The 24,739-nt window shown below is 37.8% G+C and overlaps 2 protein-coding genes across 2 annotated transcripts in view; both read left to right on the top strand.

Moving 5' to 3' along the window:
- LOC133519819 (ATP-binding cassette sub-family D member 3) overlaps window positions 1-17,259 on the top strand; it is a 35,409-nt gene extending 18,150 nt beyond the window's left edge. Inside the window, exons 8-16 of the mRNA XM_061853934.1 lie at window positions 577-694; window positions 1,438-1,535; window positions 5,847-6,039; window positions 6,622-6,751; window positions 7,882-8,056; window positions 8,200-8,264; window positions 8,726-8,834; window positions 13,840-13,944; window positions 15,477-17,259. Of these exons, the coding sequence (XP_061709918.1) occupies window positions 577-694; window positions 1,438-1,535; window positions 5,847-6,039; window positions 6,622-6,751; window positions 7,882-8,056; window positions 8,200-8,264; window positions 8,726-8,834; window positions 13,840-13,944; window positions 15,477-15,611 (1,128 nt within the window). The 3' untranslated portion in view covers window positions 15,612-17,259. The remainder of the gene's footprint in view (window positions 1-576; window positions 695-1,437; window positions 1,536-5,846; window positions 6,040-6,621; window positions 6,752-7,881; window positions 8,057-8,199; window positions 8,265-8,725; window positions 8,835-13,839; window positions 13,945-15,476) is intronic.
- An 873-nt stretch (window positions 17,260-18,132) lies between these two features.
- LOC133519818 (midnolin homolog) lies at window positions 18,133-24,733 on the top strand. The gene is made up of 5 exons (XM_061853933.1): window positions 18,133-18,504; window positions 18,627-18,714; window positions 18,827-20,286; window positions 20,583-20,670; window positions 22,320-24,733. The coding sequence occupies exons 1-5, from the start codon at window positions 18,305-18,307 to the stop codon at window positions 22,632-22,634; spliced, it is 2,151 nt and encodes a 716-aa protein (XP_061709917.1). The 5' UTR covers window positions 18,133-18,304; the 3' UTR covers window positions 22,635-24,733.
- The last annotated feature ends 6 nt before the right edge of the window (window positions 24,734-24,739 follow it).

The following is a 24,739-nucleotide window of genomic DNA, read 5'->3' as shown; positions in this document are numbered from 1 at the left end:
CATTAGACACTAAAGATTTGTTTCTGTTTGGGGGTTTATTTATGTAAAAGCCAGATTTCCACTGCCGTGCACGCTTAGCTTATGTTAAAATTAAATTCGGTTGGTTTAGTCAGAAATTCGCCTCGTAAATGTAGATAGATTCAATCTGCCGTTGTTAGTATTTTATCTACGTGCCTATTAGCTGCTAATAAAGGAAACCTCATCCCATCAAGCGGGCCGGATGCTTGTTTGCCACCGACGTAGTGTAAAAAACATTTGTCTAGGCACGAAGCTGCACAGAAATCACTCCTTGACCGCACCTGCACGTGTCGTAGAATAGGGATGTTGACTGTATTTAAAATTTGGAAAAACGTGGACCAAAGAGTAGGTAACTTGACCCGTGACGTCCAATGTCTGTGTTTCATACCTATATAAATTCCATAGTCTGTTCCGAAAGAGTGTGGTGAAGTGGGCCCAATATATTGCACGATTCTTCATTCTGCACACTCTTGTGGCTGATCGTTTTGACGGACGAAAAAGAAGCCGAATTAACGACAAGTGTGTTATTGTGTATTTATAAGATATGTATGTTTGCAGGGCAACCACCGCGAGCAGCTGACAGTTCTGGCGAGCTTCTACAAGCTGACGCGACACCTGCGGAACTTCCTCAATTTCCGCGTTGGCATGGGCTTCATAGACAATATAATTGCCAAGTGTGAGTAAAACTCAATAAGTCCAGTGTTCGTGGCACTTTTGAATTGTCATAGTGACTTCTCATTTATCGACTTGCGTTATACAATATATATCGATACAATATAGAACACAACATTATTAAAGAAGATTAAAAGTAAAGGTAAATAACAAGCGGTCTTATTACTAAAGAACGATCTCTTTCAGATAATTTTTGAGTAGTTTTTATATAATATCAATAGATCGCTCTTTAGCGATAAAACCGCCTGTTGTTTACCTCTACATTTAAAAAGTCACTACGACAATTCAAATGTGCCACGAAAACTCCGTTCTCTATCAATAACTGAACGAAGCTAAATATGATCCTAATTTTCATAGTTCTGTCGACCTGTTTTCAAATAGGACACAAAAAGAGGGGTCCAAACAGATAAACCTATATATATTTTTTAGCTATGTTAACGTTTACTTGATCGAGTGTCATTGGCTATTTAGTGATAATATCTTGTGGAGTTTGAAGATCATCAGCTCTTTTCTAGTGAATATATGGGTTTAAGCAATTTCCATGGCTTTGACTTGTTCAAATCGAAATGTAATAATAGGATACTATATGGATTAAGATTGCTGTTATTTGTAACGGATGCTTTCGTAACACCGTGGCAGAAACGGCACATTTGTTTGCTATTTTCACTGTTAAATATTGCGTCATTGAAAGACCTGCATGCATTGCAGGTATATGTATTCTACTATCAGATTATTAAATGTCTGTAGATGTCGCGATCACGGTGGGATTCTACGCGGTGTCGCGACCTTTCTTCGTGACGGACCACAACCTGCTCACCACGGGAACCGACAACGACAGGTTTAAGGTAAAAGTCTCGCTCCGTGATTGTTGACCCATTTAGGGTTCTAGCTAAACTGGACATCCCACAGCGTAAGTATTGATCAACCAATTTAGCTAGTACCGTAAATAGCTCAACAATCGCGGAACGTGATGGTAACACTAAATTAATTGATGGTCTGGGAATGAAGTACGTAAGTGAAAATGTTTTCGCATGATTGAAAATTGAAACTGTTATGACAACAAAATGGAATGTTGCGCAGTCATTTGATAAACGATAGATACAATAACAGCTTCGACAGGAAAATGTAACTAAGTATGTAATAATAGTATTAAGCAAACGCGGATCGGTCCGCGCGATCTCGCCAACTATTACCTAAACCCTAGAGGTTTTCAATAGTGGCTTATTGTGTTAAACCTTGTTTCAAAAATTAATAGTGAATAAATAAACTCAAAAATGATAATAATTGTGGACAAACTTCCTTCATCTCTCTCTCTCTCTCTCTCTTATCATTTAATTGTAAGGGCATCAAACGTTCGCTACCTGATGTGCAGGAGTTAAGTAAAGAAAATGACATAATCGCGCTTCAAGAATTATGGATTCTAACAGATGACCTTGATTTTTTGAGCCAGATTAACAAGGACTTTAATTACCATGGAATATCAGCAATAGATACATCTGCCTGGCCGCTGAAGGGTAGACCGTATCGGGGAGTAGCTGTATTGTGGAGAAAAAGTTTGTTTACTAAGGTTGTGATAATCGGAACCGGGTCAAAACGAATCGCTGCTATAAGGGCGGAATTACCAGGAAATCGGAGTATTTTAATTATGTCGGTGTACATGCAGACCGATTGTGCGGATAACTTACCGTTATTTACAGAGTGCCTAGGCGTTTTTAAGTGCTATAATCGAAGACAATGGTTATGAGTGTTGGTACTTGGTGATTTTAATGCTGACGTGCGTGCTTCATTCGGTAAGGAACTAATAACCTACTGTAACGACCAGAAATGGATCTGTGCGGACATTGAACTGGTCGGTGAGTCAAGTGACACATTTACTTTTAAAAGTGACGTCCTGCGTGAAGTCCTGCGACTCTAAAAGCTGGCTAGACCATTGTGTGGTCACGGAATCTGCATATAGGCTGTGTACTAATGCCAGGGTCCGATACGATGTGTATTGGTCTGACCATTATCCGTTACTCATTGAATGTGACTTAAATCTCATAGTATCAAAGACGAATCCTAGTAACAATAATGTAGTAAATAACATAATATGGGGAAACCGATGTACATAATGAGCAAATAGAAAGGTATACCAAATGATGTACTAATTGTTTAAGAAATGTTAACGTGCACATTGATAATTGTAGCGAAATTTGCAACAACGAGATACTTTATTTAGTAATTAGTACATTTTATCAGGAGATAATACGGTCCATTCAAACAGCTGCTAGGCAAACGTCCATCAATAAGAAACGTAAACAAACCAATAAAATTACCGGATGGAATTATCATGTACTACCACTGTATAATAACGCACGCGAAGCGCATAAAGTATGGTTGTTGCACGGTTCGCCTTCTTCAAGTCCGGTTTATGATAATATGTCCAGCAAACGTTATTTATTTAAGAATAAATTAACTTGGTGGCAACGGAATCAAGAAATAATTAAAATGGACTCTATAAGCATCCCATAGGTCCGTAGGAAACTTCTCTGAGTTCTGGAAAGATACTAACAAACTAAGTTATAAATAAACAAACTAGACCTTTGTCAATAAATGGGATCCAAAATGAAAAAGATATAGTTAATATGTTTATCAAACAATTTGAAGTCGATAACTCACTTCAACACTCGTCGCGATCTCACTTGTTAGATAATACGAGTACGAGGGACCGTGGTAACCCGTCGAACAGTTCCGAGTTATTAATTACGCAAGATATGATATGGCATTGTATTAGAAAAATGAAACGCGGAAAGTCACCGGGCCTCGATGGTCTAAGTATTGAACATATTTTGTATGGGGGCCCATTATTACATCTAAAGATGGCGCAATTATTTAATTTGTGTTGTATGAATGTATGATTACGAGGGTGGTGCCCATAGTTAAAAACAGGACTGGTGATCTCAGTGACCCAACTAACTACAGACCCATCTCGTTAGCTACTGTGTTATCAAAAGTACTTGAAAAACTAATAAATCCGATACCTACTTACCAAACACATACGTTTAAATGACGCACAGTTTGGGTTCCGTCCGGGTCTCTCAACAGATATGGCTATATTCTGTCTTAAAAGCGTCGTAAGTCGATATCTTAATAAAAAGACGTCGGTTTACGGCTGTTTTCTAGATCTGAGCCGCGCTTTTGATACTATTGACTATAGTCTACTATGGGATAAAGTATCAAAAGCAGGTGTACCGAGTAGGGTAGCCAATCTGTTGGGGTACTGGTATGTGAACCAGACAAATAGCATTAGATGGGATGGGGGACAAATAGTGCTGATTCGGACCCTTCTATTACAGGCCCTCGGGATACTAGTTTCGATATGTGAGCGTTATGCTGAAATGCACGGGCTAAAATATAATGTAAAAAAATCTGAATTAATGGTTTTCAAATATGATAAGGGTCCAGATGTCGTTCCACCTGTTAGGCTTAATAGGACTGAATTAAGATTTGTAAATAGTTTTAAGTATCTGGGACATGTTTTGACAGACAGATTAAAAGACGATGACGATCTCGAAAGGCAGCGACGGGCCATTGCAATAAGAAGCAACATGTTGGCACGCCGGTTTGCTCACTGTTCCGACCAAGCCAAAATAACTTTGTTCAAGGCGTACTGTCAGGCGTTCTACACTAGTCACCTGTGGTACCTTTTCACGAAACGTTCGTACAATAGACTGCGAGTACAGTACAACAACGCGTTTCGTGCAATGTTACGGCTACCGTGGCGATGTAGTGCGTCTGGTATGTTCGCCGAGACCAGAGTAGATGACTGTTACGCTATAATGCGTAAAAGGCATTGGTCGTTTGTCGGGAGAGTGAGCGAATCGGCGAACAGCATTGTTAAGACTGTGTACGAAACATGCTATTGTAGGAGTAAGGTTTCACTTACACCTTTTTAATCTTAGCTTAGTTTAGTGTAATATAATATATAGTAATTAATAATAATTGTGGTCGTAACTATAATTTTTAAATTGGTATGTAATGGGTTTATACCTTAATAAATAGCATTTTTATTTTATTATGCATGTGTAAGTCTATATAGGTTAGTATTTATCGTATGTCTTGGTTACATTTTCGATTATTTCAAAATACCCTGCACCTACTTAATCTTTCTGGTTTATCTCAATGGTTCACTGGCAGAAAATGCCTTAAAGCATTAAATCCGCCAATTTATTACACAATACATGAGAGTATAAAATCTTTATTGCACAATACAATAATATAATATTTAATGAATAAATGGAATACTGTCGTGGGTGATAGTTATGTAAATTTAGAATGGCGTTGAGTGTTTTTTTCTACCCTAGGCTTTTAGTCGTGTTGTGACCTCTTTTCATAATGCGATACTGTCAACCGTTCTGTATGAGTATGGCGGAATGAATAGGGATAAAAACGGGGAATAACGTTTACCTGATAATTTCTGAAAAACTGCTTATAAGAAAATAAGGCGTTTCCAAAAGTGGACTTGGGCGCTAGTGGTATATTCAACATTGTTTACATTATGAACGTAATGGAATTTACGGTATGCAGCATGCACCGTTACATACTTAGTAATCTCTGTGTAAAATAGATATCTTCTCCTTAGATGACTAATACTAATATCAACAAGCAACAATGTCAAGTAGCAAGCTCTGTTTAGTTATAGTTGATATTTGATATTTGATAGACAAAGGAATGTAAGACCGCGAAAAGGATAATGTATTTACAATACTGTGCTATAAGACCCCCCATTTTGTGCAGTCACTAGGTTTATACTAAGTGATAACGCCCTATAGCGCCAACTATTTAATTCGATACAGTATTACAATAGGATATAACTTATTCCTTTTTTTAGGCTAATACGAGTATTAACATAGGATTTAGGTTCTAATTTGTCTTTTATGTCCCGGAAAGTTAAGGTTAGATATTTATTCATATTATTATTAAACCTATGGTTAAACTAATAAATTATGCCACAGCTCAAAACTACATCGTGGGGGCTCTATCGATACAATTTATAAAAAGAAATGCAGTATCCTTCAGTTAACTTTCGGAAGATCTTTTTTTTATCTCTATGTGTTTGACCCTCAACGACCAACGTCAATGCGTCAATTAGTCAATTAGCAATTCTTGATTTGCAGCACTACTACACATATGGACGCATGCTGGTAAAGATGGCGGAAGCTATCGGCCGCCTCGTCCTCTCTGGAAGAGAGCTGAGCAAACTGGCTGGTCTCACGTCAAGAGTGACGCAGCTGCGAACGGTTCTGTCTGACGTGAACCAGGGGAAGTACACCAGAACCATGGTGGGGCAGGTGGGGAACGGAAACGGTGGTAAGTGTCCAGTAAACATGTTCTGCTATACCACTAGGCAAACTGACCGGTCTCACGTCAAGAGTGACGCAGCTGCGAACTGTTCTGTCTGACGTGAACCAGGGGAAGTACACCAGAACCATGGTGTGGCTGGCAGATGGAGAATGGGAACGGTGGTAAGTGTCAGTGATATTTAGTAAAGATAGTAGCACCATTGGCCGCTTTGTGCTCTTCGGCTATTGCGTGGAAAACGCACAAATATGATGAACTGGAGAAAATAATAAAATTTACCTTACAAATTCCCCCGTTTGTGACGTTTTTTGGGTCCTAAAGAAAATTGTATGCTGCTAAATGCTAAAATGTTGTAGCAACAGAAAACGCAGCGTGAACATGGATACGATACGGAAACCTAAACACTATCCCGTAATCCAGCTTATGGGAAGCCTAAGTATGACCTAATATATATAGACGCTGAGTGTGTCAGAACACACTCATGGGTCTATTGGAAAAACAAGCTTCAAACCTTCAAAGTTTTCTATTAATTATTTAATCTTTGTTCATGCGTAGCAAATGACGATAACTAACGATGATGTTTTTGTCTAGTAATACCGATGCTGATGGCGCCAGGCGCGGGCCGCATCATCTACCAGGACAAGATCATCCGCTTCGACCGCGTGCCGCTCGTCACGCCCAACGGTGACGTGCTCATCAAGGAGCTCTCATTCGAAGTCAAGTGAGTGACGTTTGCAATACACAAAGTCCCACATTTGTACTTATCATCAACTTCCTCGCTTTTTGCCACGGCTCATAGGTGTCTGGGGTCCATTTATCAATGAATCCCAAGAATAGGCGTAGGAGCTGTTTTTTATGATAGTGACTGCCATCTGTTGTCTGACCTCTGAGTTGGTTGGACCAAAGGGGAAACTAGGCCTTATTGGAATTAGTCCGGTTTCGGCTGAGGCGCACGTTTGGCGCGCGAGGCAAAAGTTACACGAGCACGCGGCCGCGCCAGGCCCGTCGTTTGCCGCGCGAGGAAATTTGCTCGCGAGGCTGCTCGCTCTGTGTGGACCCGCCTAATGATATATCTTAAATAAGTTTCGAAAAACTCTTTGGTACGAGCCGGGGTTTTAGCTGCAACCTCGGCTTGAAAGTCGCACGCTCTCAACAGTGCTCTACACACAGATGTACGCACTAGTGAGGTCACACTCGAAAAAGCAGATATATTATGTAGTTTGCTCAATTAGACTATAATTTACTTACTTCAGTTATATATAGCTATGCTAAAAGGTGCGATTTTATATATGTATACTATTGTCCACGCTCAACTGACAATTAATCTTATTGCAAAGACGCAAGGCACACCGTTGTTCAGTAAAGAGTGGTGGTTCGTACACGTGCGATACATACCATGAATTCAAATTTGATTGAATTTTTTTCTTGTATGGCGGGCAGCTAGAGGATTCGTCATTTTAAAAGTTTAGAACAAAGAGTAAAGTTACAGGATGTTTATTTAGTCATCTGCAATAATTTACTACTACTATTACTACTTATTCATATTGAGCAACTTTTAGTACGGGAGCAATCCCGAAATCGCGAAACCAAAAATTACGCTCCCATTAAAAAATGTCAAGGTCAGACAGCCAAATGTATGAAACAGACAATTTTTTATTCGCGATTTCGGGGATGGTCCCACAGTAAAAATTGCTCAGTATAACCTAAATATTCACCCCGTAAATTAGTTGTGTTTTTCGAATTTTAGATTTAAGTTATATCTCTTTAGTACCCAAACACATTATCATTATTCACCCATTCGACTTTAGCTGACAGTTCTTTCGTAGATGTAGTTTTCAATTAATGTGTTAGGTCCGGAATAAACGTGCTGGTATGCGGACCCAATGGATGCGGCAAGTCGTCCATGTTCCGCATGTTGGGCGAACTGTGGCCCATCTTCGGGGGCACACTCACGAAGCCGCCCAAGGGCAAGCTGTTCTACGTGCCACAACGGCCTTACATGACCCTCGGGACCCTTAGAGACCAGGTAAAGTTGCTATTGACTAACAAAATTACGAGTAACATGTCTTAAAGTTGTGACTGTAATGCACTGATTTTTTACGAGAGAAATTCTTCTTGCAATGTGTTGGTCATCGGTCGTCTTATACACACAACGTTCATTTTGTCCAGGTGATCTACCCTCAAACCCGCGATGAGATGGTCCGCCGCGGCCGCACGGACGCGCAGCTGAACAGGTGGGTAATTCCATGGTCTATTACATTACTCTACCTTTGACTTGAATTGTATAACAAAAGTCACTTTATTTATGTATTATAATAAATGTGATACAATTATTTATATAATAAATAGTTAGATAAAACATGCAAAAAGTTTAACCCGACATGACCTAACTTTTTCACGTCGTCACAATTTGGCAGTCCGTTTAAAATAGCATATAATATCGGATTGACACGTCATTAATTAAAAACGCCAATAGGATCGGTATTAGAATTTACTGGAACACATGTAACAAGGAAGAAACGTAAACAGATGATGTCGCTCCACCGCAATCGATGGAAGAACGAACGTAATTCATCAGAGAACTATACGAAACTTCGCTTACAATAAAAGTTCGACGGTTACAACCGTTTTAGTGCAATCCTCCCGGGTGTACGTTTTACCAAGTAATTTTGTTCACGTTTACGTAAAATGTCAGGTTCCTGGAGATCGTGCAGCTGGCGTACCTGACGAGCCGTGAGGGCGGCTGGGACGCCGTGGAGGACTGGATGGACGTGCTCTCCGGTGGCGAGAAACAGAGAATAGCTGTAAGTTTTTGAACCAATTTGCGTCTGCTGTACTCATTTTGCCAAAACATATTCTCCTACACTGTAAACAGGTAGAAGTATACAGGAGCAGCCTAGGTACTCCGCGCACACTAGGAGACAGTTAGCAACCTGATGACATTGCTAGGTTTCGTGGAGGAGCTGAGGTGGTTAGAATGGCGCTACCTCGTTTTTCACGCAAAATAGTCAAAATGATTGTCGATTTTCGAAAAATTGGGCAAGGCTGGCTAACCCATTTGTGTCTGCTGTACTCCTTTGGCGACATTTACGGGATATATTGCACCATAAGTTTTAATGAGGCCCCTCGCCTTTAGTCATCATTCTCATTCACAGTAAATCGCCTATAAAAGCCTATTGGTAATTTTGTTCGCAACGCAAGTCACCAAACTGTCAGGAAGAGGTGCAGGGCGGGACGGGTGCTAACGGCGTTGCGATTGGTCGTTCCAAATATGGCGCTCAGTTACGCGTAAGTGTAGGGATGGGACATACATAATGTGGCATACATACGGCAATAAATTTATTTTTTAAATTTTGCGTTTTTTTTAAATGTTGTAACAAAAAGCTGCGGATTACCCATTTTTGGATTCATTTTGTGTTGTTTTGAATAGTATTTTATGCAACCGTTGTAAAAGAAGTTTGTTCAAAAAATGCTCGTGGCGTATTCCTTTACAATGCCACTCGCCTTTTTTGACCTACTTATACAACGTTAGATACAATACTTTTTCTACCAGTCAACAAAAATAATACTACTATATACTTTAAACTAGTATAATCATGCCACCGTCCGCCACGGCCCGGGTGGTCAGCAACACCTTCTCGTAGCCAATATGTCAATTACTTACGCTCTGTAGCAATCGGAACGCAACTGTCATTGTCTCACTAGTATGGAAGAGTAATAGAGAGACAAAGCGTTTCGTTGTCGTAGCGATTGTCACCTTGGCTACTTTAGGCCGGCTGTTACTTGCACCTTGCTAAATTAAATTTTGGACACTTTTTTTCTCAATTTCGGCCACAGTAGCCTATGGAGACTAACAAGCAACGCTAAGCGGTCTTCGTAGTCTATGGATGTTGCTGTCAAATACGTGTTTCTGACTTATGATATGAAGCAATTGTTTCTACTATACAACCTAATTAATATTTTGCAAGTTGGCAGCAATACACTTAGTTTGTAACTGTATTAACTTTATTAGGTTGGTAGCCATTAATAGCAGTAACGTTTTAGCGATTTTAAAATGCTGTTGAGAGGAATAGAGAATATAGTAGACTTTTCTTCAAACCTATTATGTATGTTCTTATATTAGTGTTCATGAATGTATGAATGACAGACAACAGTAGAGGAGTAAAAAAAAATTAAAAAAATCTTTACAGTACATAATATATGGTGCTACTTTACCGCGCTAGTGCGGTAACTCGCACTATACGTGCGTTTTTTTTAAGCCTATTTTGTGTCCCACTGCTGGGCAAAGGCCTCCCCTTTTTTCCGCCACTCATCACGGTTTGAAGTATGTTTCATGAAAGGGGGAAACTATACGTGCGTATGTCGAAAATTTAAAGGGCCATAATTATGTACTGGAAAACGTTTTACAATACACGTGCGAAAAGGTAATTCGCACATTTCTTACTTTTCCCACTTGTATCGTAATGTTGTACTATTTCATGCATGTAGCCTATTAGCTTGGTCAGACTATTTTTCACCGACTCCGACTTGTCTACAACGGTACATAATTACAACGGTACATAATTAGGTCTTAAAATTCTCGAGCCTATTTTAACAAATCTCGACTACGGCCCCTTTTGTTACTTCGGTCCTTGAATTTTAAGAACCCTTTTTATGTACCTGTTGGACATAGAACTATAGAGCTATCCTCTTATTCGTGTAGCTCAAGTCTTCCATATGTTCAGATCTCATGTGGATTGTGGCCATTGTAGGTAATATTGTCGTATACAGTAGGTATTACTTAATGACCTTCCCCTTAAGTAAATTATTATCTCTTATGATCAATCAATTTTCCTTGTTTTGTATGTAAGATGTTACTACTACATGACAATAGGCACTAAAAAGTTTTTAGCATAATCGCCATTCATTCACTTTTCATCCTCATGTCCTTGAAAACCACTGAAACAATGACTAGGCGTGTCCTTTTGTTTTTAAAATCATCAACATGATTTGTCTCGCTCGCTTTATTCACAATTGAAATCGATAAAATCTGCCAAAGGTCCATTTGACTGATTTGACCAGTTATTTTACTTCAGGTACCCGTAAAAGCATTAAATTCTTTAACAGTCTTTTATAAAGCCTGACCAGTAATATATGATCACGCGCCTTATTGCGGAATTTCATTGGAACTAAATTTTTCATACTAAAGCATAGTTCATATAGAATTGGTACGCACTAGAAGATTGTTATTTTTTTAAGTTAATAAAATAAGAAAGTTATGAATGGTGAATTTTAAATAGTAATGTATTCAGCTTTCAAATATGTATAAATTAAAAAAAAATATCTGTTATGTTAATAATTACGAACTGTTTTCATAATAGACCCCCGTCATTTTCTGCACAACACTTTTGTCGACATTTTTGGCGTGTTGATTTCTTGTAGATCGCAATGAATTGATACCCTGGACAATTTGACTAGTCTTATTTAATTTTATTTCATGATTGCCCAATAGTATTTGATAGATTGAAATTGGGGACAATTCGAAGGATTCATCTCGCGGGGTATGTAATTGGCCTGATTATTAGCATACCATGCCAAAACTTTTTTTGAGTAATGGCAGCTGGCTAAATCTGGCCAACATTTCACAGGACCGTTATGGGATCTAATAAATGCCAATACTCATTTCTCTAAGCACTCTTTAATATAAAGGTCCGACTTCATTGTTGACTATGTTATAAAACTTTTCGTCTTACAGCCGCAATTATAAATTCCTTGCCATATCATATGTTTTTTTGCGAACTTGTCAAGTTTCACGAACTTATATTTTTCGGGTAAATGACCTCTATTATTGGCCATATAAAACTTCGAACCGAGTAGTTGATTAAAATCGAGTTTTACATACGTCTTGTCGTCCAACTACAAGCAACCTTCGAATTCTGTCAATACTGGGTCGTACAATAGTCGAGCTAGTGTTTTAGCTTGTCGGATCTGTTTAACAGTCCGATTTGGCTGTTTTATTGCTCGATAGCTCTTATAGCCACCTCTGAGGTGAATCATCTTTATCTTTCTAGAAGTTTCTTTGATTTTTTGGGATAAATCGTAATTAGACCGTTCTGAATTTTGTTTGAGTGACCTTAGGTCTTTTTTCCCAAAATCTTGTTATTTGTCCCAGACCTCCGATTAGTTTGTGTTTTCCTGTCAGCTGATAGAGTCTCCTTGTAACGTTTTATGACCCCACAAATACTAGCTTTTAACATCTTAAGCGACTTAGCTGTCTTTGTCCGGGATCGATAAGAATTTTCGAAGTATTTGTGCACAATCAATCTGCTGTTCTCAATTTTCATGGTCGAAAACTTTAAAATGCAAAAAGCTAGGAAAAAAATATTTTGACAATTAATACTTTGAAGGTTGGTGATTGAACTGTAATTGACAATTTTTTCCCGCCATGGAATTATTATTTTTTAAACATTGCTAATTATGTGCCAATTCTATATGAACTATGCTTTAAACTGAACTGTCACTTTATACATGAGAATAACAGCACACTCTTAACATTGATCATATATTTCTGGTCGGCCTTTACTTAAAACAATTATTAGTTACTTTACAACCTTACAACAATAGGATTAAGTGATTAGTGCATACAATAGAAATACCATCTTAAACTGATCCTTTCTCTAACACAATGACTTAAACTCAATGGTTTATTACCCCTCTTGTTTACGTTCAAGTGGAAACAGGATGGGTAGTACTCCTATTATGTTATTGACTCTTCAACTAAACAACAGGCACTCTCGATCGCATTTTACTACAAAACGAGAGAGATGAATGACAAAATACAGTGTTGTTATTTCGTCTTCGTTATCACATCAGGAGTTACGCACAAGTTGTACTTGTGCTCAAATTTAAGAATAAAGATTGTGCCCATAGGTTTGCACATCTGTTTAAAGTTCATATGCAGGGAGGTTACTTTTTCAGCGATTAATTACGTACGTAAAATAGTTACGACTCTTACGACACATTTTATCACTCGAATATGCTGACACATATCAGCTATATATATTTTTTAAGATTTGCAATACTATTAGTTAATGATAAAATTAAATATGTACTTACTAAATACATTTATCATGTCAACGTATATTCCAAGCAAATTCTGTGGGTAGGTATGTATTTGGGAGAATCAACTTTTTAGCGTCACTCGTTGCCATGGTTACGATTAGTTGTCCAGGGGACAAAAGTTCATTTAAATACTGATTTTATGGTACTTAAATGTATTAAACTTGCGTTTTTGTGGTCGTTATAACCAATGTCCATAATGGGCCCCCTACTAAGAATGTTAATAGAACGGCATACAACGTCTCTTCAAACAAACTGTGCCACTGTTGTCCCTTGGACAACGGGACAGGATAACAAAACAAAAAAAGTTGATTCACCCATTTGAAGTTTAACTACATACCTACGATTCATACATTTTTAGATGAAAACGTATTACCTATATCTCACATCTTCTAAATCATAATTTTCAAATCTTCGAATTGGAATAAAAATAACACATTTACAGTACATATATATTGTACTTACATATTGAGCAATTTTGAGAAAATATAAATACAAGATATACTGAATGAAAACAAGCATTACGCTAAGTGGGTACGAATTTCCTGAGGCATTTGTTATTTTTATTCCAATTCGAGAATATTTTTATTGCAAGAGATCCCTTATAGGGATTTTTTCGCTTTTGTATATTGTATTTATTGTGTCATAATTGTAATTTAACCCATCTTGTAAAGTATCTACATGCATAAGCATTATGTGCATTTGTTATAGATGGCCCGTCTGTTCTACCACGAACCGCAGTTCGCCATCTTGGATGAGTGCACCAGCGCCGTGTCTGTAGACGTCGAGGGTCAGATGTACCAGTACTGCAGAGAGGTAAGACACCGATGCTACACCAGCACCATATGCATATGTACCAGTGTCACCAACTAGGTGATTCCGGATGGGAGAGTGTAGGGAATATTGTCTCTTACCGGCCAAGCGGGTGGTTACCAGTTTCTTAATAGCTCGGTCTTTATCCATTCTCTGCAGTTGATCTACCAGGAAAGTCTGTGGGTTTTCGTCACAAGTCCTAATATCATTTTCTCATTAAAAATTATCCCTTTCCCGTAAAGTCCACTTTCCGGTTAACTCTGTAGTTTTTCCACATAAACCGATACAAATTTTCCTCAAAATATCCATATCAAATAAACATACTTTTATTTAATAAATACGTGGAACCAATAGTGGGAATACCACTTTTAATTTACCTCATATCATGATATCATAACCACAAAACAAGTGTCATGAACATAGAACAAACACCCTATTTAAATTTTTAGACCCTGGAGCAAGGTATTTTTTGTATGGGAACGAAAACGGTATTTTTTCGTTCTTTGTTAATTATTTCATTTCTAATTGGGCAATCTAATAATACGAAGTCGTTAAATATCTAAAAACACAACCGAGTCCTATATTTGGAGTATAAAATAAACCGAAATATATGTTTATTTCAAAGTTTTTCCAAAAAACCGGTTCCGATCCCTGGTTTACCTCTTATCTTGGATATAAAAATCTACAACATTTATTAGACTTTGCCTTTGCCTTTTTAAACTAAATAAAAATTATTAATAATTGAGGAGGGAGTTAATATTTCCTGATGTGCAGTGCCAACTTTACGAAAACATTATTAACATTAAAGAAAGATCATCACTCCTTTATACGTAGGTATTTGGTTCATAATAACACAATAAACTTCTGTAACTATTTGCAAAAAGGGAAATTCCTTGGATAACGATAAGTGGTAAATTACCTCAACTAGGTATTCAAATGGGCTTCATTCAGATAGTTATTTGATATCAGATAACCCCGTTAGTCGTCGAGATAAGTTTATAGTTGGCGTGGAAATATCTTAGCTAATCGCACAACACATGCTTTGAGAATTTCCCTCATCCGCTATTGCTATGACGCGTACGAAAGTAGTCAACATTTTCGGAGCTAAATAATAATTTACCAATATGTGACGACTATATATACGTACGTACTTTATACATATACGGTTGGCCCTGTAACACGAGCAAATTTAATAATTAAAACATATTATTGTACTCTTCAAATGACGATACTTTTGTTAATAAACTTTTTTAAATTATGATGTGTTTAGACATTTTATTTTTCTTACAAATTAATTATTTCCGACAATGTACGCTATCATCATTGTAATTGACGTTGATTTTCACGCTTTAAACAGAACAAAATTCGCTATAATCAAAGCACAAGTTATTTTTAAAAGTAGCTGAATTAATATTGGTCAGTTTGAAGAGTACAGCCTATAGTTTAATTTATTATTACGCTTACAGTTCCCACCCGGTATATTTATAACTTTATGTTCCACCGTATCCCTTTTCTAATTTTTTTTTTTTTAATAGATGGGTATATCTCTGTTCACGGTATCTCACCGCAAATCTCTATGGAAGCACCACGACCACTACCTACAGATGGACGGCCGTGGTGGCTACGTCTTCGAAGAGATCGACGGTGACACGCAGGAATTTGGATCGTGAACTTTATTCTAATGATAAAACGATTTGAAATGGCTTGGCAGTGAAATGGTGCTTTAGTTGCGAATAGCAATTCGTTTTTGTAAAAACGATTGTAATACTAAACACGACTACTTAAGTTTGCGAAATCGTTGCAATATTGCTGCATACGTACATATTTTTATTTAAATTATTGATTTGAATGTATGATTACGATTAAAGTGTTTTACTTTCATATTATCGCAGTTGTTTACTAATTGGTAAAGAACTGTAAGTAATTATTGTGACAAGTTTGCATACAGCTGTGAATGTTCTCTTTTTTTATCTTTCTGTAAGATGTTTTGTCCATTATGTGTGTGTTTCGTGTTTTAGGTTACAATAAATAAATTGCAAACTTTAGCACTATTTCACAACGACTTTTGAGAGTTCAAAAGCTATTTTACATAGGGACCATAGTGAATGTTTATGAAATATTATACATTAAAATCAATGTTGCCAACGTTATAAAATATTTTTCAATGACGCCAGACAAATTTAACGCTTGTTGTAAATATACACTTAATTTTAATAATTGCTGTCATAATATTATTGTGCAATATTAAGTAAAATATTCCTCATGTTCATTTATGCCTACTCAAACATTTGGAAAATGTAATCTGTGTTAATTTTTATTCCTATAAGATTGAAGTGATATGTGGTAGTTAAATAGAACTCAATTTTCTTTATTTATTAGGGTGGTTCAAAAAAACATTTTTTTATATCTTCCAACGGGGGTGCCCCTTACTTTGTTACACCTGTTTGGCTGATAAAATACACCAAGTTTTGTAATTTTATCTCAACTATAGAGTTACAAGAACGAAATGCCGCAATGTATCGCAAATGGCGTTTTAGAGGGGCCATGCCATAAGTAAATTTAATATAAATATGAAATAAATTAAAATTAAATATAGTGAAAAGAGATGTTTGTTTACTTTACGTTTGTTAGATTGGTCTCAAAAAGTCGCAAATTAATATAAGTTTTTTAAATTAATTTTTCAAGGAGGTCGAGGACTACCGTTTCCACATTACCTGATGATTTCAAATCAAATCCTTTCATATATGTGATGTTTTATTGTTATTTATTTATTTAATGATATATTATACATGTACAGTCAGCTGCCAGAGAGGTGATCCCCCTACATAGACTGATTGTATGCAGGAGGAGGGGTGGGGGGGGGGGGGTCACCTCTCTGCAGCTGACTGTAGCTATATCACAGTAAACTATTATTATATATGGCAACGCATATTATTCAAGCAAACCATTGTTTAAGCTTATAATTTTATGAGAAAAGTGGGACATTCGACACTTAATGTTTATTTAGCATTGGATGAAACATTGTGATCATGACTTTTTTTTTTAATTTGTCTTTTGATTGTTTTTTACGTGTTTCTACACTTTCTACTGCTCCTCGATTTTTTATTTGCCTGCTTTACTACAATAAAAAGCCTTTATTTATAAAGATTTAATTTCTTAATGAATTTAATAGAGCTTGTATTGCTTAGATACAAAAAAATGTATAATGCAAATTTAAATCTAATTATATATTGTGTATATTTAGAGTATAAGTAACTGTGATAGCTGTTAAGTTTATGTTTTATATTGATTGGTGCTGAAATAAAACGGTTGAGGATAGATGTTGTTCTTTTTTTTATTTAGACTGAATTGCCTGACCAACGATTGTTTTCTATAGCAGGCAGGCTATGCGGCTGTCCTGTCCCACATATTCTACAAAGTTTTATTTTACTTAATAATTAAGAATAGGGTTAGGGGTCACATTTTTTAAAATAGATATGAAATAAAATAAGATTATGTTTCCGACTTTACCAACGGTTCTGTAGATACTGTTATTATTTAATTATTACTTGTTAAAAAAAAACAATACTACTAGCATTGGTTTTACCATCGCTGGGAATCCCTAACCCTATACATTTCAGCTCGTGTATTATTTAATTTCGAAACATGATAACATACAGATAAACCTGATTAGTCACTTCTGCTGTTACCTATGCTTCGCCTCCATAACATAACTGCGCATAAGATATTCAAAGAAACAACATCCTTTAAATCAATCGAGCGATGACTATAAAGGTACTTAATATGAAACGCCCTGGAATGCTGTATTGCTAAAGGGAAATCCCTGATCCACTTGAGTAATTTATGTTTGAGGAAGAGAACCCTCTTTTAAATTTCCCACAAAAAGCCTCGATAGGCGTCGCGTGACGTCATGATGACGTCAGGCAGGCCGATGACGTATTTTCTCCGTTTCTAGTATGTTGCGTTTAAATGATATGTGATAAAGCAGTACACTCCTTTCTTGGAAGGCAATAATCGTGTGTTTTATTTCAATATTAAGAAGAAGTTTGTAAATTTATATGATTTACTACTTTGATTAGTCACCGATATCTAGAAAAAGTAACCAATTTCAAATATTGATTTATTTCATACTGCATAACGGAATGTAAAGGAGGCCCGCTTCGCATCAGCTGTTGTAAAAAAAAAATAACGGGATATCGAAGGCGACTGGTCACACTGTCTACGGCCACATCAAATCTGGGGGTCTGGCGTGTGACCCTGTTATTTCTATCTTGCAATAAAATAGCTGTGTAATCTTAGTAAGGTAGTGCGTCGTTGAAATAGTGAGCGAATTATAAATTCTAGTGGACTATATGTGTAAAATATGGAACGCGCTACGGGAACAGAAGTGTACGGGTGTGGCTCCCCACAGTCGACGGACATAACGCTGAACATACAAACGACGACTGGTGGTAATTTCTCAATCAGCTTGAACGGTAAAAATACAGTGGAGCACCTCAAGAAACTCGTCTCAAAGAAGTTAAAAGTGTCTAAGGATCGAATATGCTTGTTGCATCGCGAAAGGTGAGCTCTATGGTAGACGCCAAGCTTCTATTGTCAAACATATCACGGAAATAATGTTGCGTCGGTGCGATGACGCATCCGCGTCCTTTAACTTGTATCGATATGGAGTTTTGTGTTCGCAGGCAATTGCGAGAAGGGACGCTGGAGGAGAACGGGCTTATGGACGGGTCGCGCGTCATCCTGCTGCCGAGCGTCGAGACGGGCCTGCTGGTACGTGCTCGTCACGTGTTGCACAACAAACTGACACTAATCAATACACGCTTTATCTACTACTCTGCTCTGCCTCTAGACATTCGCTATTAACGTCGTTATCTATTCACAGAGTCAAAGACCCGAGAACTCCGTGATGCAGGCGCTGGAGTCCCTTAACGACACGCAAGTTAACGACTTCCTGACAGGAAAATCTCCACTTAATTTAACCATGAGATTAGGTGACCACATGATGTTAATTCAGCTGCAGCTGTCAACCCTGAACTCGGGTGCGGCGAGTGGCAGCCGCTCCCTTAGGACGTCCACACCCACCAAGAGCACCTCGGTTCGTACAAAACGAGATGCCAGGGAAACTCCCAGCCCTCAATGCACCCCGGAAAAACCATCAAACTCTGAAGACACAGCAGACATGGAGAAATTAGGTCAGCCAAAACAAACACACACTCTTCAAAAGCAAGAGTTGGAAATACTTCAAAATGCCTTTGATTTGTATTTAGCTGAAGAAAATTCAAAAAAAGAAACATGTGACACAAAGGATGAATCTTTAGACACTACAAATTGTACTCTCTCAGATATGTCGGACACATCTATAGAGAACGACCAGTCTCCGATCAAGTCTTTATCTAATTTGGTGTCCAGTCCTATAGATGCATCTACCTCTGAGAGCCGAGAAGCAGCAATTGCAAATTCTGTAAAAAGTAGCTTGATAGATTTGTTGTCAAAGAGTAAATTACATCATGACATGCTCGCCTCCACCAGCAGCTCCGCCAGCGCGCCCTGCCCGGCACTCACTCCTGACAGCTCCCTCAGTGATGACAGCGACAATTTTACTGACCAGAGCTCATTCTTAGCTGAAAGCACCATTGATGAGTACCCTATGGAAAACCTATTCAACAGTGCAGTTGACAAAGGCCTGTTTGAGGATCAAGATGAGTCTATGATGGATAGAGAGATCTCAAACCTGGCCACAACCAGCCACGGCACTCCAGCTGCTTCCGGTGCGTTGCCTTCCTTCCAAAGCATTGAACCTTTAAAAAATAAGCGCTTCCAATATTTACTCCACAAGACGTCAAAATTCAAGCATCCTATTGGTCAAAACAAACAAAAAGCCTTCATGCAATCTGTTGTGAATAAACATAAGAAAAGGATGCAAATTCGACAAGATAGTAACCTTGCGCAGCCGTCTACCTCCCGCACTGAGCCTTTCATAACTAACTCCAGGAAGCTAATATTGCAGCCAAGTGCTCAGAGTGAAGATGCAGACCTAGCCACTCCCTCTACTTCTAAACAAATTACATTCACAGCTCCTGACGCGCCCAAGAAGCCGCAGCGAGCATCCCCCACCCCTCCTGTCGACACTAAAGCCCTTATAGAGGCTTCAAAGAACCTCACGCAAAAGTTGAAGAAACTGTCTAAAGAAGTACTGACAAACAAAATAGATCTCAGAACTGCTGAAGAATCAGTGCGCTCAAAAGTGGGCCCCGGAGCTGTGATAGAATCCATGAAGCATCATGGTAAAGGAATATATTCGGGAACATTTTCTGGCACACTGAATCCTGCTTTACAAGACAGGTACGCATATGGTTTTTGTTTTTGTAAAACGCAGCTTTTTATGGTAGTCTTTGTATTTTGTGAAAAACTTTTGCTATTGACTGCATAATACCTACATACTTAAAATTATTATTTTTTGCCTTCATTTATCGATATAATTTCCCACGTCATTCAGGATACACGTACTTGATACTTGCGATAGGTACAAAGGATATGAAAAAAACATCTGCATTCCTTTGTGTGCATAACAATGATCAAAGTTTACCTGAAGCTGCGTCGATTCGTAATTTTATTCAAGCTACTTTCAATAATTCCAGATATGGCCGACCAAAGAGGGACATCTCCACAATTATTCACATTTTGAACGACTTGCTGTGTGCCGCTCCGCCCATCGCTCTTGTTCAGGTATTATTTGATATGTCTATTTTATCTGTATACTAGCGACCGGCCCCGGCTTCACACGGGTTAACTAATTATACACCTAAACCTTCCCCAAGAATCGCTATCTATTGATAGGTGAAAACCGCAAGATAATCCATTCAATAGTTTTTGAGTTTATCGCGAACATCCACACAAACGCGGTGTTTTATAAGGTATAGTGATTTTAAATTAATAATGGATTATGAATCACCCTCATCATTAGATTTTTAAACACTTGTTACAAAACTGCCATGGTTACAAACTGCCTGCCATTAGACGGGACAGTTTTGAACTGTTTTACTTAGGTTTACTAATATATAGATATCTAAAAAAAATTTTTTTTTACTCTTCCTAGATACAGGCCAATTCGAACATACACTGACATTGGGATGATATGATATTTGAATCATATTATTTAGTAATCTCGCGGTCCGTCTCGCCCACGCCCATACATGTACATACTTGTACGGACAAGTACGAGCGAAATGCACGATATATGAATGATATCAGTTAAATTTTATTTTGATATCAGTGTACCTACGTTCGAATTGGCCTGGTAGGATAGGCCAAGTAGGTGTGACAATTTGTATCTCCATTCTCGAAAACACGATAATTACAGTACTTAGATTTTAACACTAATACATTGCGATTGCGCAATGCGATAAACTACTGAATTTGCTCGAATAAATGACTTGCAGTTTATGCTGCGTCAGACAAGTACTCACTGAACTTTTTGTCTCTGCAGCTAGTGCTAATTGTGATTGCTGCACTGTAGGCAATTTAAGAAATCGACATAAACTAATCTTGAAGTGAATATACCTAATCTTTCTCGGACACCCTGAATCCGACCATTGAACTTATCACTTTGGAAGCATTTCACGTTATGTCTATTACATATGTAACGGTGATTAAAGGTTGTTGCTTTGAAATAAATGTCTCTAACAGTAATACATTTAAATTTTAAACTAGTGTATAATAAGATGCTACACAATATATTTTATTGTATACTCGTATACACTATCAGGACAAAGTGTATATTGAGCAGAATAAGTGGAAAAATAGAAGCTTATGAAGCCGGGTAGCGGGACGACGCGCGGGTGTTCAATTGTTCATACATTTGATGGAGTTCAATCTAGGACGCCTGTTTCTTGCCTCGTTACCCGCTGGGTAATAAATTATACTGTTATGAGAACTTGCCCCAACATTTAATATATAATTATAAGGAAAACGTGGTTTCTTTTCTTGGGAATAGGCCAAAACTATTGATCATAACATTTAATACTTTCGCATTTTGAACACATTTTAAAACATTTAAAACCGGGTCTATCGCTAATTTACTTTGTTACCTTTATTTCCGAGGTTTCGACACAGGTTTCACTTGTCGTGGTAGCGGATAATTGATGTCCCAGTAAAATATTAACACAGAGAGACGCACACAGAGACAGACAAAGAGATTGAGATGTCCCTGTTTTGGTTTTAATATTTTAATGGGACATCAGTTATCCGCTGCCACGACAAGTGAAACCTGCGTCCAAAAGTCGGAAATAAAGGTAACAAAATAAATTCCTAATAGACCCGGTTTTAAATATATTTTTTTAATAATTATTCTATCCAAATACTACTTTAAATTTCAGAAGGAACCAAAACACTCATGTTCAACCAGCACCTTGGAGGAGACGAAATGCTCCAGCTGCAGCCAGAGCGGCTGCTCCGCGGCGCAGTGCTCGGGCGCCTCGCCCTGCCACAAGTGCGACACCGCCAAGGCGCTGGCCATAGAGAACTCCAAGACTAAGTGCAAGCTGGAGCAGCTCCGGCTCGTCATGCAGCAGAAGAAGCAGCGCCGCGAGGCGCGCAAAATGAAAACCTTGCCTTACTCCGGCGTGCCGCCCAAGGCTCTCGCCTCGCCGGACCAGCCGACCATGACTGAAGAGATAGAGACGGTTGCTTAACACGCGATCATGCTCTAATCGTCCCCCGCTCCGACTTGTAGTTAGTATTCTAAGATAGCGTGATCGAGCCTTCAAAGCTTAAGCCGTTAACACTACTGTTCTTTTCCTACTACAAAATGTACGTCTAAGTATTGACGCCTTTAGTTTTGAAGGTTCGTTTGAGCCCTAACACTCCAAACTACTTGTAGTGCTTAGTGACGGCCGCCATTTTGTTAAACCGTTATGACAGCGCGTTCATTGCACGAGTCTTCCAACTCGACATATGTATATAGCTCACTTTGAATAATTTTATGTTGGAATTATTATTAGCGGACGATAGCGATAGTAGTTTTAATTTAACGACGACGTCACTAAACCCTTGAATATTTATTGGAAGACAGCCATACAAATGTAACATTCGTTTGCAGTTCTACTCCTGAACAATGGTGTGAGTTAGCTTTTGAAATGTTGATTCAATGGTGCTGATTTTCAAAATGCGAATGTATGCAAATCATTGATTGTCTCGAGCGTAGACTTGTAAAGTTACGACAAGTACACTTTCACTTGCTCTTTGACAATGAGCCGTTTTAGTAACGTGACACAGTAGCCTTATAGACTGAAATCCCTTGTACCAGATCAAAATGTTAGTTGTTTGTGGTAAGATAAAGTGTACACTCGCGGTTATCGATAGTTGATTGTTCGGGAGCGAGTGCGGGTTTGACCCATCATATTCTAAATTACCAACGCCTAGATTCAGACGTAGACGTAACGTCGCTATAAGTGCTATTATACGCATGTACAAATGATACAAGATTGAATAGCAAATCACTAGTTGTAGTTAAAGGGTAACTGTTAAGGACCTCCCGTAGAGTTGCCTGGTGCGACGATAAAATTGATTTTTGTTGTTATTTCTTTTAGATTTATATTTTATTTTATTGGTTCAACTGACAATGTACTAGCTTAATTGTATGGAATAACATTAGGATCGGTAGGTTCCAATGGACATTATTTCTTTGTAAATTGTAGACCTCTCGTATTTGTTTAAGTTATGTAATTTCTCATATACTTAGTAAATTTCGAGCGCGTTTTATTCCATAATTATTATAGTAAATAATCGGCACTGTTTTTGCTATAGTTATTTTCTTTGTTTTCTTTTTCTCCTATCACGGAAATGTTATAACATAATAAATTGTTTTTTTCTTACATACTCTTAATAATTTTATTTTGTTTTATGTGAACGCACGACTAGACGCTAGGATGCGAGACACCAATACTTTAGACCTCTGTAACGACCCTCTGCAGATGCGAGGACATATACTAAAGCTAGCTTTGTACATAATTATTACGCTGAAATTCTAATAGTGTAATGTGCTTTTATGACCTATAATCTATAACCAATTGCCCATCTTTTTATGTAAGGGACTATTATGATCAACTGCCTAGAAAATGCATTAGGTGTAATAACGGAACACTGTGAATATAATATGAACTCTGCCTATGTAAACGGTCGCATATACTATTTAGTATTGATAATTTAGAAAGGAATAACAATATTATGCTATTTACTTCGTATAGCAACATGATTTTAAGTTACAGAGTTATATTTATAATTTTGGTCTTCCGTGTAATGAATGCTTGTTTTCTTGAAATGTGAGGAGTCCCACGTTGGTAAGGGGCCAAGGTGACACAATTGTTTTTCCCTAGAATAATACAGAAGCAATAATCCTAAAGATCCACATCGTGAAAAGTGCCTGTCGTTTGTAAGGTGCGTTGATGTAATGATGTTGTGCCATACGTGTGCCCATTATTAAGTTTTCTTTATTATACATGTGAGGGAATATATGGCACCATTTATTTCACCCCTTTTTGTGTATTCAATCTCTTACCATACTGGTTCAGCAAAGATCTCAAATATGATATATTTATGAGATTTTTCTCGTTCGTGTAGAATATATATTAAAAAGCCTTCAACTATATGCAGTTTTCAGACCCTATTGTTACCAATTGTAAAATTAGTCAGGATGCGTTTTCGTTACAAGTTTTGAAAATTCGTGAATTGTTTTTGTCCTTGTATTTGCATGTCTAGTGAGGAGAATAAAGTTACATAACAAAATACACAAGTCTGT

This window comes from Cydia pomonella, chromosome 7 (genome assembly GCF_033807575.1).
Source record: "Cydia pomonella isolate Wapato2018A chromosome 7, ilCydPomo1, whole genome shotgun sequence".
NCBI classification, from domain to species: Eukaryota; Metazoa; Arthropoda; class Insecta; order Lepidoptera; family Tortricidae; genus Cydia; species Cydia pomonella.
The sequence above is the reverse complement of the archived record's forward strand: the minus strand, read 5'-3'. Positions and strand labels throughout refer to the sequence as shown.